At 50.5% G+C, this 18,057-nt stretch overlaps 8 protein-coding genes across 8 annotated transcripts; 5 read left to right on the plus strand and 3 right to left on the minus strand.

The window, feature by feature from the left end:
• Positions 1–3,128: 3,128 nt before the first annotated feature.
• HO173_010366 (uncharacterized protein) lies at positions 3,129–3,359 on the minus strand (the record flags this gene model as incomplete). The annotated part of the gene is made up of 1 exon (XM_037312252.1): positions 3,129–3,359. The coding sequence occupies one exon, from the start codon at positions 3,357–3,359 to the stop codon at positions 3,129–3,131; it is 231 nt and encodes a 76-aa protein (XP_037160838.1).
• A 973-nt stretch (positions 3,360–4,332) lies between these two features.
• Positions 4,333–5,996, plus strand: HO173_010367 (uncharacterized protein; the record flags this gene model as incomplete). The annotated part of the gene is made up of 2 exons (XM_037312253.1): positions 4,333–4,760; positions 4,820–5,996. The coding sequence occupies 2 exons, from the start codon at positions 4,333–4,335 to the stop codon at positions 5,994–5,996; spliced, it is 1,605 nt and encodes a 534-aa protein (XP_037160839.1).
• Positions 5,997–6,761: 765 nt separating this feature from the next.
• HO173_010368 (uncharacterized protein) lies at positions 6,762–7,103 on the plus strand (the record flags this gene model as incomplete). Its single annotated transcript, XM_037312254.1, has 1 exon — positions 6,762–7,103. One exon carries the CDS (start codon positions 6,762–6,764, stop codon positions 7,101–7,103), a length of 342 nt encoding a protein of 113 aa, XP_037160840.1.
• A 1,379-nt stretch (positions 7,104–8,482) lies between these two features.
• Positions 8,483–9,292, minus strand: HO173_010369 (uncharacterized protein; the record flags this gene model as incomplete). Its single annotated transcript, XM_037312255.1, has 2 exons — positions 8,483–8,897; positions 8,949–9,292. The coding sequence occupies 2 exons, from the start codon at positions 9,290–9,292 to the stop codon at positions 8,483–8,485; spliced, it is 759 nt and encodes a 252-aa protein (XP_037160841.1).
• A 2,074-nt stretch (positions 9,293–11,366) lies between these two features.
• On the minus strand, positions 11,367–11,977 carry HO173_010370 (uncharacterized protein; the record flags this gene model as incomplete). The annotated part of the gene is made up of 2 exons (XM_037312256.1): positions 11,367–11,588; positions 11,807–11,977. The coding sequence occupies 2 exons, from the start codon at positions 11,975–11,977 to the stop codon at positions 11,367–11,369; spliced, it is 393 nt and encodes a 130-aa protein (XP_037160842.1).
• A 1,178-nt stretch (positions 11,978–13,155) lies between these two features.
• Positions 13,156–14,201, plus strand: HO173_010371 (uncharacterized protein; the record flags this gene model as incomplete). The annotated part of the gene is made up of 2 exons (XM_037312257.1): positions 13,156–13,320; positions 13,377–14,201. 2 exons carry the CDS (start codon positions 13,156–13,158, stop codon positions 14,199–14,201), a joined length of 990 nt encoding a protein of 329 aa, XP_037160843.1.
• Positions 14,202–15,035: 834 nt separating this feature from the next.
• HO173_010372 (uncharacterized protein) lies at positions 15,036–15,728 on the plus strand (the record flags this gene model as incomplete). Its single annotated transcript, XM_037312258.1, has 1 exon — positions 15,036–15,728. The coding sequence occupies one exon, from the start codon at positions 15,036–15,038 to the stop codon at positions 15,726–15,728; it is 693 nt and encodes a 230-aa protein (XP_037160844.1).
• Positions 15,729–16,460: 732 nt separating this feature from the next.
• Positions 16,461–17,564, plus strand: HO173_010373 (uncharacterized protein; the record flags this gene model as incomplete). The annotated part of the gene is made up of 2 exons (XM_037312259.1): positions 16,461–16,571; positions 16,632–17,564. 2 exons carry the CDS (start codon positions 16,461–16,463, stop codon positions 17,562–17,564), a joined length of 1,044 nt encoding a protein of 347 aa, XP_037160845.1.
• Positions 17,565–18,057: the final 493 nt, after the last annotated feature.

Here is an 18,057-nt window from a genome sequence, read left to right on the forward strand (position 1 = left end):
ACAGGATCATGCAAGAAGAGTGAAGAGAAGAGAGACTTCGACGGAGGGACGACGAACACAGAAGATTCGTACACGGTGAAGACGAAGCATACCAAGAAGCGGCGAAGGAGGAGAGAATTCGCGCGAAGAAAGAGAAGCATAGAAGAATGGGGTACGAGAGATCCGAGGAAGACGATGTAAGCTCATCACTGCTCTGAATGTTATCATACTGTCTGCATGTTACTAAACTCTTTCCTCAGTAGCGCCACAGAGCAAAGAGTTCAACAGGCGGGCTAGCCTCTAGGGGAAAGATCTCAGATGGTTGGTTCCTCTGTGCCAACATCTTTCCATCATCGAGTGCAAGATTCTACAGATTCTGTTTACGCAGACCAAGCGGCAATGTATTCAATGAGAATCACAGAATAGACTAGCAAGCTCTTACCACGTGAATCTACAAACAAAGCCGAACTTCGATAGTCCGTACATGACCATTTACTGTGCTCTGTTTCGCAAGAATTTTCCCCACACCGCAAAGCTTCTTGGGATCACATTTGAGCAGGATTTACGCTAACGTGGTCCCTTCGGAAAGACGTTCCTACTGCAGGCACTACCATGTCAGTGATCTCTCTCGAGAAAGCTCGAACACGTAGTCTAGGTGACGAAAATTCTTGCCCCGAAAACAATTGCCGGTGTCACAGTACACGGTTCGCTCGACGAGGAAGAAGATTTCCAGAAGGTCACTAATCTTCCCCCTTCGACAAAAAAACCGCCGCAACATACTCATAAATCGTGACATCAATCCCCCCACCCAACGCCAACCTCCCCAACCGCATACTACTCCCCCTCCACAACCCTCCTTACCGCCAGCCTCTCTGTGCAAACCCCAATTGCCTCCCTGTGCCGACACCCCCTTAGTTGACGGTGACCCGCATCTTCACCGTATCAAACGACTGCGGTCGCAACAGTCGCGACCGCATTGATCGCCAAATTCCGATCCCGCAAGCCCATTGTCATAAACAACATACGACGCCAACCTCGCCGCTGACATACCGCTCTGCTTGAGCGTCGTGCTCGCCAAGCCCTCTATGCAGCCCACTCAGCCTGCTCGCGGAGCAAAACGTCGTCGATGAGCGCCTTTTTGATCCTGTCAGTCGGTGTCACAGCATCGATTTACTGGCCTGTGACGCTAGTACGGAGCTCCAGTCTCTGTTTGACCACAAAGCTAGGCTATTCTAGAAATTGCCGTACGAATCCCCACATGTGTACAACAGTAGCGCCGCACTTGATACAACGTGTGCAGAAATGCAGTGGTAAATGAGCGCCAATATAGAAATAGCCGTGTCTGCTGGAAGATCTGTGTGACTGGCGAAAATGGATACTCGAACAGTGACACTGCGTGCGTCTCGAATGCAGGCGACGATAGACATTCTGCAGAAATCTTGTGGACCAGTGAACCGATTTTCGGTTATCTTGAATAGACAGGCTGCGAGAAAGCCGATGGTTCTTCCATGAAGCCAAAAAGTAGATCGCCAGAAAGCAGATCCTGCGCGAAGAGGTCTAGTGCTTTCAATTGGTTTGGAAAGCAGTCCCTTTAATACTATAGTCACAATCACTGTGGTTTTTCAACTTATTGCTACTATTCACATGGAAATTATTGGTGCTGGTGTTTGCTTGGGACCTGAGCGTGGAAAAATCTGAAGTTTTGCATCCAGGTCAACATATGCTAGTGTTGCTCCAGCTATGAGTCGTAGTCAGTGGATCTCTGCTCAAGTCGACTGCTTTCCACGTAATCTCAGACGGTACGCTAACGAACCAAAAGGTGGCCATGACTTACCCAGCACAAGAGAAAGCCCACTGGCATTTCATCAGATTCTTGACGATCTTGGCTGCCTTTGAGACTCCAGAACTAGGTGTGTTCAATTTGTCGAGCACCTGCAGGCTCGTGTGCACCAAAGACGTGTACTTGCCGCCATTCGCGCCCTCATATCCTGCAGCATTACGGACATGAGGAGTACAAGCCACATAGAAAGTATACGCAAAAACATGTGTTGCGCCTCTCAGTGTATACAGCGATCGATAGGCAAGCATATTACTGGTGATCTTGCGCGCCGGAGCGGTGCATTACCTCCAAGAATTTGCGGGAGTACTGGCCGACCGCAGATGATTGTTCGAGACGAACGGTCTATGGAGCAAGATGACTATAGACCAATAGATGTCATGGTGCATGACGACGTTCCGAGGAACGGAGCGGTGCGCGGGTTTGTTGTCACTAGACCCGGGCTTGCAAAGTAAGTCTTGTATTGGATTTCTACTCCAGGCGGTGAGACTGATGTCTATGGACTGCAAGCTTGAGCTAGAGATGGCGGTAGACGCTCCGACGGCATGGAAGCGGTTCATGTTGTGCGCTATGATCCGAGAGAGAAAGCACAACTGCTTGAAAGTGGTGGAGACAGAAAAGAATGGGGATGGATCCAAAGGTGCACACATCGTGTTGTTAATATTAGGACTCTGACTATTCACGTACGGAGTCCAGATATCCATTTCTTCAGATGTTTCAAGGAAGTTGCGTGAGACGTGCGCTTCCCCCATGTAGATAGCCGCAGGTCGCCCAAAGTACAGACACTGCAAGTTGTCACAGATTAAGCACCCCAGAAGACCCGCTTTCTGATCTCTACTGCTTCGGCGTTTGCGGCGTTCGCCTATGTTGTCGAGGTGCAAACCAAGCTCATACACCATTCTACAAAGCGTATCCTGTGTATATACAGCCTTTGGAGATCTCTCCGCGAGAGTTGAACATCGAGCAGATTAGTAGAAGTCCAACCATTGTTGGGATGCTAGATTGGATTAAGAGCTTCTCTTGGCTCAACACCTTGTCGCATTGTCTGAAGAATCGACCTCCGGCTGTTGTAGGATCGCTGGGGTCATCCCGAATCGACACTCTTCCGGAGTAGTTGCTCGTACAGGCCAGGATCGCATAGAGCAGAAACTTGGAGCAGCCAGGACCTCTCAGAGCTAATATCTCACATGATTGCTGGCCGATAAGTGATGCGAAACGTGTGATGCTGTCGATGCCAATGACAGTCGAGATGATGCATCATAAACTCCCATGAAATGCCATCAACCTCATGTGATTGGCGAAGACGATACCCTTATTGACGTTGTAAAGTTGCATTAGCGATGAGCTGGTACCACGCGTTCTCTCCTAGCTGTGGCTTAGGAGCCCAAACCTCTACTGGAGGACCTTGATTTACCGAAGTTGTCTCGAAGACGCCGGCTTGCTTCTCTTCCCCCAATGAGAGGACTGATACGTTGTCCATGACATCCTGGTTTGAGTCACCACCATCTTCGTTGATACAGTCGTCCTCCGGGATCAGATCCATGCCTGAAGCATCTGCATGCAACTTCTGCTGCGAAGATTGCAAATCATCCTAGCTTTTCCTGACGTTGCTTAAGTCGTAGGGCGGCAGACGCACTGAGCCATCAACAATATTAATAAAGTTAAGGCTGTGAGCTCGCTGGTCAGCTGAGCTGTTCTTCAGTGATAGAATAGCGTTCTCTAATGTCCGCTTCCCACCTTGCAATGCATGTACTATTGCCGTAGACGGTCTCCTTTTGGATGCCGCAAATCCGTAGTAGCGTCTACGCGAAAACAAGCTTTTAGCCGCAGGATTACGTTACATACAGCGCTAGCACTCGTACACGAGCTAGCGGTATTGTTCGAAAGGCTGAGTCTTTTCTGAGTTTTGTCCACTGCTCTCCAGAAGACTCCTTACCAAGTCTTTACGACCGGTTCTTGAAAAAACCACTTCACACCAACAATGTAAAATAACACGTCTAGGGTTTCATACGGAGGATGCTCTTCAAAAGGCGTTGGGCGATTCGGCACGAGTGCCGAAAAGCGGGGTCTGTTTGCTCCTCCGCTTTACCTTCGACTTCCAGAATCGGCTCGTATATCAAACTTCGACGGGACCTGACGGACCGTCGATGGAGGCAAGACAGTTTGACGTACCGTTTTGTTCAACTGATGGTCTCGTTCCGCTGGTTTCCCAACATCGGAGAATCACGCTCCGTCCAGCACGGAGCTATCCATAGCAATCAAGTGCAGGTCAGAGATCCCGTCTACGTAGTGATTCATAATGTTGGTGCTGCTTTCTTCTGTACATGCGGACCAAGTCAGACCCTTGAAGACCAGTTTCCTCGTGGTGCAGAGCCCACTAGAGAGTGTCTCAAAAGAAGGATACAGCTTTCTTTTGCTAGTTGATCCACATCTGCGATTGCTGTGATTCGAATTGAAATCATAGGAGCATTTCAGTAACACCTTTTGCGGACAGCTCTACCTATAGACCTCACGCCATGCCCTCGCTTCCTCAGAGCTGCGACGTTCTCGTCGTCGGTGGGGGAAACGCGGGCTTCTCAGCTGCCATAGCCTCAGCTCAAGCTGAAGCAAAGAAGGTCGTAATCATTGACAAGTGCCCGGAAGATTGGGCTGGCGGCAACTCCTACTTCACAGCAGGAGCTATGCGAACTGTCCACGATGGCCTCTCAGATCTTCTCTCCGTCGTCAACAACTGCGACGATGCTACCTCCAAAATCATTGATCTTGACCCGTACACCCGAGAAGACTTTTCGAAAGATATGGCACGCATATGCTTGGGGAGATCAGATCCTCATTTGAGCAAAATTCTTATTGATGACTCAAATGGTGCTATCAAATGGCTGGCTCGTAATGGCATTCGTTTTCAATTATCATTCAACCGACAAGCGTATATGGTAAATGGCCGGTAGGTAGCTTTGCTGGAAAGGCGTTTGGCATCAGTTTCGCTAACGGCAGTGCCTGCAGATACAAGTTTTGGGGCGGTATGGCTCTCAAAACCCAAGACGGCGGTAAAGGCCTGATCGAAGACCACAAACGTGCAGCCGCTAGACATGGTGTCCAAGTATTCTATTCAACAGCTGCAACACGCCTCAACCGGGACCCCATCAGTGGCGCCGTTATCTCCGTCGACGTCGAGCACGCCAGCCAATCCTTCACCATCAACGCCGGAGCCACCATCCTAGCCGCAGGCGGTTTTGAGGCTAATCCCCGTATGCGCTCGCAGTATCTGGGGCCAGGATGGGACCTCGCGTCGGTGCGGGGGACCCCCTATAATACCGGCGACTTGTTCGAGATCGCAATGCGCGATGTTTCCGCTAAACAAGCAGGGAATTGGTCGGGCTGTCACAGCACGGCTTGGGATGCCAACGCCCCCGCAAACAGTGGTGACCGTGCTGTATCAAACGAATTCACCAAGTCAGGATATCCATTAGGCGTAATGATAAACGCTGATGGCCTCCGCTTTGTAGACGAGGGCGTAGACATGAGGAATTTCACCTACGCCAAATTTGGCCGCGCCATCCTCCAACAACCTCAAGGCATCGCATTCCAAGTCTGGGACTCGCGCACAATCCCATGGCTCCGTGACGAAGAATACCGGGACGCCGTCGTTGAGAAACTCCGCGGCAACACAATCGAGGAGCTTGCAGATCGCTGTAGCGAGAAAGGCATGCAGAACCGCTCAGCCTTCATTCAGACCTTGAGAGAATACAACGCAGCGGTCTACAAACATCGCGAGGAGAACCCCAACATCAAATGGGACCCAGCGATCAAAGACGGCATGTCAACCCAATCGTCATCCTCCGGACTAGCCTTGGCCAAATCAAACTGGGCATTACCGATCGACAAAGCACCCTTCATCGCCGTCAAAGTTACCGGAGGTGTGACATTCACATTCGGGGGCCTGGCGGTCAATCCGGAAACCGCAGCCGTCATTTCCTCGACTTCGATGAACGAAGTGCCGGGCCTGTTTTGCGTTGGCGAGATGCTCGGCGCCCTGTTCTACGATAACTACCCAGGCGGATCAGGCTTGACCTCTGGTGCCGTCTTTGGCCGGAGAGCGGGGACCGCTGCGGCCGAACTGGCTAGGAGGCTGGATGTGAAAGCTAAGGAGAAGTATGCAGTCGTAGGAGCTCGGCTTTGAGTCTTGTAGGCGGGCAGAGCAGGCGATTTTCGGGTTGTAGTAGCATTGGGGTCGTATATGCGTGCGAGCATGTGAGGAAGTCGATTTCAATTCTGCATAGCTGCAAAGATCGTCACGGAATCAATATGGTGTGACTCATATATGTGGTGTAATGTAAAGATGTTGATTAATTATGTGCCTGCAGGGCAGATATGTGCGGTGCCAAGCCTACGCTAGTAGGCCTATGAGTGGCCCTTGAGGCATCTCATGACAAAAATAGTGATAGTGGGCATAGACGGTGATGGCCACATTAGCTATGCGCAGCCAATATCTGCTTATGGTGTCTCAATAAATCTTGCTATTACATGAGCGTCACCATTTCTTTGCCCAAGTAAAGAAGCATTTGTCGCGCAATTCTCGCCCATTCTCGGAGGATGGATCATCCTCCTCATTGAGGAACGCGGTCTCTTGCCGTCAATGTTGGTCTCGGCTCAAATCACTTGACTTCATTTTCTCATGCCAATCCCAGTCTCATTTTCTGCGCCAAAGAATATACAAGATCTGAAAGAAGCTTGAAAGAGAAGGTTACAACGATATCAATCTCTACCTCTCCGTCACTCCAGCACCGACGCATCCTCTTTAACAGCCTGATCGTAATACGGCCGAAAAGCAAGCCACATCTCCCTCGGATTCCCCCTCTCTTTTATGCGTCATCTCCACCTCTTCCTTCCCAACATACACCTTCTCCCACCCGGGCCCGGCTGCCGCATTCGCCATCGTCTGCGCATGGCAAGACTCAACAAGAGGTATGAACAAAGCCACCGCCTCATCCACCTTCTGCCCACAAGTAATCACGCCACGGTTCTGCAATACCACGCTCCGCATCGTCGGGCCCAGCGCTCTGGCGATCCTGGCGCCTTCCTCGGTGGAGACGACGGTGCCGCCATAGCGTGGGTAGACGGGGAGGTCATTGCAGGAACGGAGGGCGTCGTGCTAGATCATGTCGACTGGGCAGGCGGAGCAGGAGAAGGCTTTGCCGAAGACGGAGTGAGCGTGGCAAGCGTCGCTGATATCGGGCCGGCGCACGTTGTGGATTCCGGGGTGGATGGCTCAAGCGGGGGCCGTTGACGGCGCTTTGGGCTCCGGATCTTCCCAAGCGAAAGTCTGCAGATCTCGAGATATCGAGCCAAGCTCCATTCTTTTGAAAGCTTCGCACTTGGCTTCGAAGAATCCATACTGCGCCGGCAATGGGTGCAAACAGGGTGGACGGGGTGCACGGGATGCGCGGGAGTGCAGTGTGGTCCCCGTCATACTGGCGGTGCTGCAGGCTGCCAGAAGCACTGAATTGTAGTATTTCATCCCCTCCAAGCGGGTCTGCCCATCGCAGCCGGTGTAGTAGCCGTCATTTGGCATGATGATGAAGAGATGGCGCCTGACGGCAAGTCTGCGGCCCTTTGCTCCACTGAGGACCCAGGGAACGTTTAGTTCTCTGTGCACAGCGGCCAGATGCTACTCACTGAATGGCCTGATCAACTCCCCCTGGTCTCTGCTCAAGCCGGGATGGTATGGTGTCTGCTGCTAAAAAAAAAAGAGGTTGGAGACCCTGCGAGCTGTGAGTAGGGAGCTTAGTCAGCGATGGCCTTGGCATTGCTGTTGAGGGGAGATGTTGACGCTTTGATAACAACTTCTGCATGTGCTACGGTGAGTCATCGTACCTATATGAAATCTTGACTCTCTTTGATGTATAATCAGGGACCAGTCGGCCTGATCGCCATTCCTAGCATCATGATACCCCACAGCAGATTGATTGAATGAACCGGACAATTTTTTATTGATATAGAGAGTGCATATCTTAGGGCGTGAGTTTCCGTGGGTGATGAGAAATTTTGTTTGTTATGCAGCCTCGTCCTGTGCTCTGGGACGGGTACAAAGACGGTTGGCTGCAGTACATATCCATCGAGTACTGCAGGAGTATCTCGGTATCAAGGTACAGACCAGAAAGCCCCAAGGCTCCAGATCGTCCGGACCGTCCGGCCAGGGCCGTTGAACAGCCCAAATTGAGCCTATTTCATCGTCCGTGGACCGTGGTGCGTCCAGTACCTTGTACCGTCCAATTGCAACCTGACTGTCCGTGATAATAGTCCCGCGAAGTTCAGAAGCTGGTACCGAAACGACTGATATATAACTCAAGAAGCTAATTGTCTATGCTAGATAAGAGATCTTCGAGCTCAGCCCTAACATTACCACCACAAGTGCATCAATCATACTCGCATACATGCCAGAAATCTAACCAAGTATTCGCTACAAACATTACTGTTGATCTGTTCGTCCAGACCGTGCGTCTGCCCACCTCGCTCGGACTAGTCCTGCACCGTCCTAGACGAACGGTCTGAACGAAGAGTCCGGAGATCAGGGTCGGACGGTCGCGAGCATTGCAGGAAATCCAAACTCGCATTGATGATACTCTTCACACAATCGCCTTCTGCACTCTCCTTCCATGCCGCCTCTCAACTCTGCGAGATCGAAAAACCATACGTCGATAGCATCGCATCACTCCCCGTGAACACCTCCGACCCTGCCGTTATGCTCTGAATATAATAATTCCCTGGAAAGTCCTCGTTCGCCTCAAGGTAGTTGTAGAAAGCGATAAGGTCCCCGCTGTAGTCGGTAGCATCATCGATAGCGACGAAGGTGTAGACGTTTGTTCCTTCTTGATTCGTGCCGATGATGAGGTTGAATTGGGTTTCACCGATGTATGGCGAGGCGGTTGGGGTGGGAGGGTAACCGTTGTTGCTGAGGGGGTAGAGGTCGCTGCCGTAGAGACCGAGCCAGACCATGACTTCATAATTTTGGGCGCCGTCGCAGGAGCTGCCGACAAAGGTGTCATAGCAAACGTTGGCGCGAATGTCTGAGCCAGAGTAGCTGCGTATCATGTCAGTACGTGCAGCTAGCAGGGTCTGTGAGGGCACTTACCTCCACGACCAGCTCGTTGGGATAGAACTAATGGAACTGATCTGCTGGCAAGACGTGGATGAGGACGCGACATTGGTGTACGCCTTGACATTGTTGACATTGTCTTCCCATGACCAGGTTGTCTGCCATGCAAGAGAGTTGCCATCCAGACCGTTGATTTGAGAGCATTGGGAGCCTGTGCCGGTGGCTTCACCCCATTCGTTGGTGTTAAGAGAGTAACTCCCAGAGTAGACGCTGTCGTACATGCCGCATTGAGGATCTCGAGCCTCGAGCGCTTTTGACGGAGCAGCGGAGGTGGGAACGAAAGTCGCCAGCAAAGGCAGCAGATGGAAGAAGGCTTGCATTTTGAGTAATTGAGGATGATATTTTTCAAATTTGCTTCCGTTCAGACGGATTTTTGTAATCTTGAGGAACGTGAATTTAAAAAGACGATGCCATCTTTATAGCAGAATCGTTGCCGCAAATGCGAGGGAAAATCATGACGTTGAAGATAAGCTTCCCTTCGGAGACCTGACCTTGCTGTGAATCCCACCTGCATGGCGATAGCGTACAAAGGAGAAAATGAGTGGAGGCAGAGCGTAATGAACCACCCATCGAAGACCTTACCGTGACTTCAGTCCGACCTGCATAGTGATAGGGTACGTAGGAGAAGATGTGTGGAGGCAGAGAGTAATAAACCTCTCTTCGAAGAGCCCTGACCCTGCCCCAACACCCCACCTGCATGGTGATAAACCTCTCCTCGAAGACCTGACCTTGCCCTAAATCCCACCTGCATAGTGATAGCAAACGTAGGAGAAAATGTGTGGAGACAGAGATTCATAAACCACTTTTCGTAGAGCCGACCCTGTCGCAATTCCGACCTGCATCGCGATAGTGCAGGACGGAGAAAGTGTGTGGAGGCAGAGCGTGGGGAAGCTGTGGCCAACTGTCTTGCACATGTGTTGCCCTGTTTTGCAACTGGTAATTTGGAGATATCACCCAATTGACTTTAGCCACATGCCCTGCATGCGCGATGGACTGCAGCAGTCCTCGCAGGGCAACGCAAGGCCAGAGTCCCAAAGAAGGAAGCCGTCGGCTAGGCCAATGAGCACAGCGCACCTAGACGCACAAGCCGCAGAATGCGCCAATGAAGCTATCTGCATCATCGGCCAGGTTAAGATGCGACGAAATATTGGAACGGGCGGCAAAGACGTTGGCATGCCCGTCCGAAAAAGGAAGGAGCTAAGGGTCTTAGCAAGGCTCCTTGGTCCCAAATAACGTTCTCAAGATAAATCAAGCCGTCTCAATATGCGGAATCAAAGTCTATTGCGCAGTCCGAGGATTTCCATTCTGCAGGATCGCTGAAGAGTAAAGATCGCTGGAAATGAGCCCAAAACGATTTTCGGTAGGCTGTCCTTGGACCCAACAAAAACAAGGAACTTCACTCCGTCCCACGGTAGGAGCGAGGATGAGGGAACGAGTCAAAGACGATGGAAGAGGGTGATGAAGACAGGGATTGGAAGGGGTATGTATCGTGCAGAAAGACCAGGGATGTTGGGACCGGTTGTTGAGTAATCTAGACTAAGCTCCATTCGAACTAGCTGATCTAGAAGACCATTGAAGACGATAAGGAAGAAAGTATGAAGGTGGCCATGCTCCAGTCTAAATACACAAACATGCCCGGAGATCGGCCTCGTGACTTTACCTATTTTGCTAGAAGATTCCACCAATATTGGAGGGATCCATGGATGCGTTTTCCAATATTCGGCATGCGAAATAAGCCTGATCATCACCAAATGCCCCAACACCAGCTCAGCCAATTGAAAATGGCGGGGTACGAGGTTGGCCCATGTGTTGTCTGAGAAGCCACTATCTCCATCTACAATGGTTTTGTACCAAGTGATCTGAGCCACTTGCGACATCAAACTCGAGTCTCTTGCACGTGGCACGAGACTCTTCTCCCCGCAAGTACCGAGCGGGGCGTCTCAAGATTACAAGACGAACTCTTTCTATCGAAGCTTTCTGGATAGAATAAAACATTGCAATAGGTCTAGGCTATCCAAAAGGCGCTTATTTCATACATTGAGTAGTATGTTTTTCAGCAACATCTACTTCGTCGATGCTGACGTTTTATCTCTTGTCAGGACTCTTTCACCCTCCTCTGCGCATAGCTGTGCCGAGACTCCATCTGCAACTGCGACACCGTGAGCGACAGCGATGGTGATTGTGTCATCGGAGTGCCTGTGTCACCCGCAACAAAGCAACTTTTGACGCTGGTCTCCCCAAATGGCTCGTTCATTTTGAAGTAGCTTCCGAACATAGTACGAATGATCTCCATGCCAAGCCCGTCGACCATCACCTGTTACCCCACTGGTTACGTGGGGGGCTTGTCAATCAATAAACCCATTCGTACGCTTCCACAGTCTCCGAAATGGACATCTACCTCGGTACCTTCTTCTGCTCATTGGGTGTACGGGTCAGCTCGATGATGATCCGTTCGTCGAAGATATAGCCGGTAGATTGTGCCGCATCCATAGCTTCTTTCAATGCAGGATCTCCCGAAGATGGACCGTTAGTGAAGACCGTGACGTTCGGCTTGTCACCGCTCAAATAACAGACCATCATCGCATGGTTGAGGTGATTCGTTGAAGAGAATCCGATCTGTCCGATAGGTCAATGAGAGCATTCAAAGCCATCGCAGAAAAACCATTGGTTAGCTGCAACACCTGCATTAGTACTGCAACGGTGTGTGGAAAGATAAAAACCATACAAGTTACAGGGCCAATTCTCGGCGTACCCCTTAATATCCGGGAAGACATCTCTAGTCCCCGTCGCTGCACTTTTAGCACTATACCCCTTCCTCTGCACACTTTACCGACCTTCTCATCGATTCTAAACCTTTGAAATCCATTTTCAAAGTACGCCTTCCGAACCATGATAACTTCGCCTTCGGCAAACTCGATACTGTCTCCATATTTACCCATCTGCTCTCTCATTTTCCTGCGGGACTCCGTGGGACGGGCGCCGTCGGAATCGAGGACAGTGTGCATGGATTTGATGCCAAGGTTGCGGGAACTTTAGGGAGAGAGCACAAGGGCGGTACGTTTGACCGGGGCGAGATCGAGGCCTGCAGGGCCGGCGCCGAGGATGAGGGCGCCATAGATCTTGCCAGGCATAGTGATCTTGAATGGTATTTTTGGTAGATTTGAGTGGTGCGGTTGTCAATGGATGATGATTGTGAGTGAGACGTGGGCAATCAAAGTATATCGGAAAGGTTTGTTCTACGCTTCAAGATGGATGTGATATTTCTGTGATCTGATTTGGGTCTCTGTTTTACCGGATAGTCAGCTTGAGAGACGTCCATACATTCCATAGCGATCCGAATACTTTTGGCTTTTGATTCTACTCGTATATCTGAAATGCTTCCGAGGCAACAAAATGTCGGCGGAAAGTCGACGGCGATTTCTAGAACTTCCCCAGCTGATGGCGACAGCACTGAAACCACCTGCATTATCACCGGCACACATGTCAAGTTTCCACAGCTTCTTAGCCCTCATTCTACCATGTATGCAGGTCAGGTAGCTTAGGTATCTTAATGTTCGTAGGTTCGACTAGCTTCCGACGCTAGTCCGATAACGTGAAACGAATGACAAATCGTGACAGCCAATCGGGCTGAGCCGAGTTAGTGGGTTTCGAAAGTTCCCAGCAGGTAAGAGGATAGCCAACAGCTCCACCAACAGTACTGTTCCATTGGTAGATCAAACAATTCTGCGACGTCACATATGAGCGTCTTGAAACTGGTGTCACCCTTCCTTCGTACTCATGACTTTCATCATCTATTCGTAATCAGGCGAGCTCAATGTACAATACGAAAACCCCTCATCCGCGCGTCCTCAACGACGCCAGATGAACAACCCGCTGTGCCTGTCATACTCTAGAGCTTTGAACAAGTTCACGGCATTATAATGAATGGAATAGGTAGACAAGACTGAACAACAGCCTCATCTCTAACACATATTCTACGCTCAAGGTCCTGCTTCAGGCCAGAACGGGGGCACGGATGAATAAGCACCTTCCTGCTGTGACCTCATCTCCGAGCCTTGCATATAACTACCTTCTCACATTGTTCTAATCTATCATCAACAATTCTTCACATTAAATCGAGTCATCCGCCCCGTTCGAGATCTACACGCCTACCTAGACGCAGTACTTGACATTCGGACGATCAATGGCGCACATGCTCGATGGCCCAGTCCCTGATGGTGCACGCAGCGTATCCTGGCCATGGTATCATCACGTTCTCACAGATGAGTTGACCGTGGATGCACGTACTCTATTCGAGCAGTATGCCAAGGTCCCACCAAAAGACGTCGAAAACCATATCTACCGAATAGTAAGCTCCAAGGCCTTTCGCAACCACTCATGTTGGCTGATTTTTTGGCTTCATAGAGAGATAAAGCTTGGGGTATCTTTCCCTGGCCATGCATTGGGGAGTTCTGGTTCCTCAGCTTCGGCCTAGCCAAGCACCCACTCTACCACAATCTGGTCCTCCCACGTTTGAAGACCGGAGATTCACTGCTCGATCTGGGATCGTGTATGGGGCAAGATCTCCGAAAGCTCGTATTTGATGGCGCACCCTCAGAAAAGATTTATGCTTCCGATGTATTCCCACAATACGAAGGCCTCTCCTATGAGCTATGGCGTGACAGGGATACCTTCCCTCATCACTTCTTGGCTGATGACGTCCTGGCTGACAATGAAGACTTCATGAAAGGAGCTTTGATGACCAAGCTCGGCCCAGGTCAAACCGATATCATCGCTATCAACATGTTCCTTCATCTCTTCGACTACGAGAACCAGCTAAAAGTCGCAACGCGCATCATCCGTCTCCTTTCCCATAGACCCGGAAGTCTGATACTTGGCTCCCAAGCTGGTGTGCGACCTCCTATGGAGCAGCCACTGAAGCCGCCCTTCGACAAAACAGAGGACGGAGAAACTAGGACCATCTACCGACACAGCCCAGATTCCTTTATAGACCTCTGGAAGAGGGCTGGATCCTTTGCGGGAGTGCCGATCAGAGTCTGGGCCGATTTTCAAATAATGGAAAAGAAGTCCGAACAGTATCCTGCAGGTGTGGATACAGGACTCGAGGCCGTCGCATCAAAGAAACCTTTCACTGCAGACGATCTCTTTTCGACGAGTTCGGCGAAGAGGGTCCTGTTTTCGACGGAGCCGGAAGCCAGGAGGCTATATTTTTCCATCATCAGGACCTGACGAGATCAGCGTTGGTCCCATTCAGAACGAAGATGCCATTTGGGTTGCACTCGCATGCTGGAACTCCGCTGTGTGGCGGGCATAATACACATGGGCAGGACCTCGTATTCTGCGTCCACTACTGTCAAGACCAGTAATAGCGCTTATGCTGCCACCGAACGCAACTGCAAGAGATGAGGATGGTTACGCTGGGATATATATGGGAATGCTTGCTTGCCAAAGAAGGCAACGTAAAAGGCGTCCCAACTGATGCCCCAACATGGCTTTTTTGACCTTGCTCTGGTAGTTGGGCCAGGGATACATTGGTTTGGTCCATGCGCAATTTTTGACGCTTTCTGTCCTGTCGGAACTTTGGATCTTTACAATACGCCTGGACAGTAATCTAAGTGCCAGGGGTGTAGACGTAACTTTTTCTTGTGTGTTGATGACTAAACGAGTTTTGAGCCTCGACAAGATTATCCACTCCTTCGTTCACGATCAATTTACTAGCTGACAGTATGAGATGTAGTGAATGGAGGGTGACGAAAGCGGGGAGTCGACGTAGAAGTAATCGACCGTTCGGGTTAGTTCATGGGGTCTCACACGATGAAACGCCAGTCACACACCCTGCTACCCTCCTCGTCGACCCTCAGTTTCGTTCCTCATCAACATCTCCACCAGTCATATCATCAACAGCCTGGTCCATCTCCAAAGCTTCTGACATCGTGGGCAGGGGTTACGAGACAGTACTTCTTGAAGGCATCGTCCCAAGAGATTGGCCTAACTCTGATGTTGTGAGCACACACGTACGCCCTCAGTTGGAGCATGGATCGCCTCAGAAGCTCGTCCACCTGAATGTTGTTGACAGGCGGATCACCAGCACTAGAGCTAGCAGACTCCGTCACCGGTGCCAAAGACCTCAGACCTACATCCTCGCACTTCCTCTTCGAGACAGCCGCCGTGGTTACCTTCTTCAGTCTCCCCAACGAAATCAAAATTCAGATCGTCGAGACTACAGCGTCGTATGACATCGAGAACTTTGCTCTGTGCTGCGAGCTAGTCCATGGCCTCGCAGGAGCGACCTTGAGGCAGCATAAGGTGGACACCGAGTTGTACTCCAGGTTCGATTCGCCTCGCGTTTGGGACGCGGGAAATTCGGAGTGTCTAGCAGCCTATTGGAAAATCCAGGCTATATCAGCGAGCAGATGTCTTCGACTCTATCCTAAGATTGTCATCGTGGAGAATTGCACGCTTTCGGACCAAGATCGCAGAAGAGCTAGGGGGCTCGGAGTACTGAGTGAAGTCAGGCGCATATGCGATGTCATCTTCAATGAATTTGACTCACCATGTACGGACAAGGATGAAATGAAGGCTTGGCACGATGAAATCGGCGACGGTGAAGTAGGGGCAGCAAACTGCCTGTTGCTCACTCTGCTTCCGAATGTTGACCGATTATCTGTTGGGGAACTTGACTGTTTCGGCGAAGAGATGTCAGGTCTGATATACAGAAGCTCAAAAGCCAACGAGAAGGTTTCTTCACTGTTCTGAGAATACTTCAAGCGTTACATACATGGTCATAATGTAAGCTAGGGAAACGCGAAACCTTAGCTTTACATCAAAGTTCTTTAGGTACTTTGGCTACTTCTGACTTTACCGCTAGATTGTACTACGACCGAATCAGCTAGGTAAGGTAAGTGCGTGGCACGATTATAAGATCCAGAATATCCCCCACAAAATCCAATTGACGGAAACCATGTTTATTCAAAATCGCAACAATACAGGTTATTCATCTGATGATGTCCTGTTTTAACACTTAATTCGTAAGAGCATCCATAACCTGAAAGAAATTTGGACCCTTTAAGAAGTCTACGAAATGAGGGTTCCGCGAAGAATTTGGTTCTAGCACGGTAGCATTGGATCTCCGAGATAATCATGGCAAAGCCGCAGCAGATTCGAAAGAAAAAGGTCAGTGCCCACTCGAAAATAGGGACTCGGCATTGCGATTCATCTCCCCCATCTTCGCCGAGGCCTACACTTGTATCTGACTCCAAAGCACCGACTACGGGGCGAAAGCGGAAGCAGAGAACCCTTCCGCTCTAGTACCAGCAAGACACCGGAGACGCATCAATCGAACATCGAGATAATCGAAGCGAGTCTTCTTCGTCGAGCACGAACTCTTATCGGATTTGGGACCGAGCTGAACGGTCGTACTGGGACTCGCTGTCGACGCTGCGTTTGACCCCCGACTGTCTAAGAGAACTTGATCGACAAAACGCTTTGATGAAGAAGAGTGTTCCTAAAACAATTCATGCGGTCGAGCATCCTGAACGCTGCGGAAGTGTATATCATTTTGCGCGCCACGGTGGTCCTGATCTTTCCGACATAAGAAATGTTGAGATTCTCCCTGCCTCATTGCTCATGGAATCCAGCCATTTACTGATCGGATTTTAGCATCGAAAACGAGTCTTGTCAAACCCGACTCTATGGTCATCAAGAAAAGCTAGCAAGTCTAAGCCAGACCGTAAGTCTCCCGTAGATGAAGAGGAGGAGACAGGAGGCTCGTCGGCTTACGACTCGAATTTTGAGCACCATCTTACCCAGAACCACTTCTTCCGATGTAAATACCATGGGAAAAGGCCTGCGAATCACCAAGAGTGGGTTGAAGCCATAAAGCAGCCTCGGGCATCACTTTCGTCGTTGCGTATGTCCGATGAGTATGAGGCATTGTCAAGGGCCGCCGATGATGCGAGAAACGACAAAGGCCAGCTGATGATCCAAGTGCTCCCAAAGCTGATGGGTGAGAACAACAGCTACCGTTCGGGCAAAAGGGTAAAATTTGATAACTTGGAGCCTTTGACGCAAAGAATCCTCGACGCTCGGCCTGACTATTATGAAGGGCATCACGCGGGGCTAGAGAATCGATTACTTCGAGAGAAACTGAGGACGATCATCACTCCCTCAATCCGCCAAGACACTCCCTTCTTGCCAAACTTCTTCGTGCAAATCAACGATGGCGGGGGCTCCTTTGCTGTAGCGGAGAGACGAGCTCGCCATGTTGGCGCGTTAGCAGCTCGAGGCATGCACCGTCTCCAGTGTCTTGGAAGGACAGAAGCTTACGACAGCAATGCATACACCATAAGCGCCATCTACTACGGTCAATTTCTCAACCTGTATACCCACCATCTCACGCAGCCTGAAGGACCTGGCTCTCCTCCACATACACACATGATTGCGCTTAAGAGTGTACCTCTATTCGATTCTCCCGAGTCGTTGTACGAGGGATTGACTGCAATCAGGAATGCGAGCGAGAAGGCCAACGAGTACAGGGAGCAGTTCATCGAGAGCGCAAACCTCAGACTAGAAAGCGACACTCCGCAGGATTAAGGACTCGGATGGTCCTGGGCCCACAGTCCTCTCTTACCTCTCGTCTTCAACTCAAATAGTTTTCCCAGAGAGCCACCTCTCAACGTCGCAGCAACGCACATTCAATCATCATTGACGGGTGCGTCCGATCTTGTCGGACCGAAGTCCACCAATACACCAATAGAAGAGTTCGTGGCGCTACCCCTAGAGCCAAAACCGGGCATCCTGCGAAGCAATGCCGTCCATAACATCAACAACCCATTTACAACCAACACCACCTGCATGAACGTTTGCAATTCAAGATAAAAGGCCTCGACTCTGAAATAGACGAGCTGGAAATGATCCCATTTCCTAATGCCCGAAGAAACGACCAACACAGAAGAACACGCCGACCAAGTACTCGAAGCCCCACTGTTAAGACTCCGCGACACCGTGGCATTGCAAGAGATCGCGGAGGGGGATCAGTACAGCGTGGACAGCATAAGGGCGACGATCGCTCGAAAGGTGAGAGCGT

The sequence above is a fragment of the Letharia columbiana genome (assembly GCF_014066305.1).
Source record: "Letharia columbiana isolate WasteWater2 chromosome Unknown Sc0000048_s0, whole genome shotgun sequence".
Classification (NCBI taxonomy): domain Eukaryota; kingdom Fungi; phylum Ascomycota; class Lecanoromycetes; order Lecanorales; family Parmeliaceae; genus Letharia; species Letharia columbiana.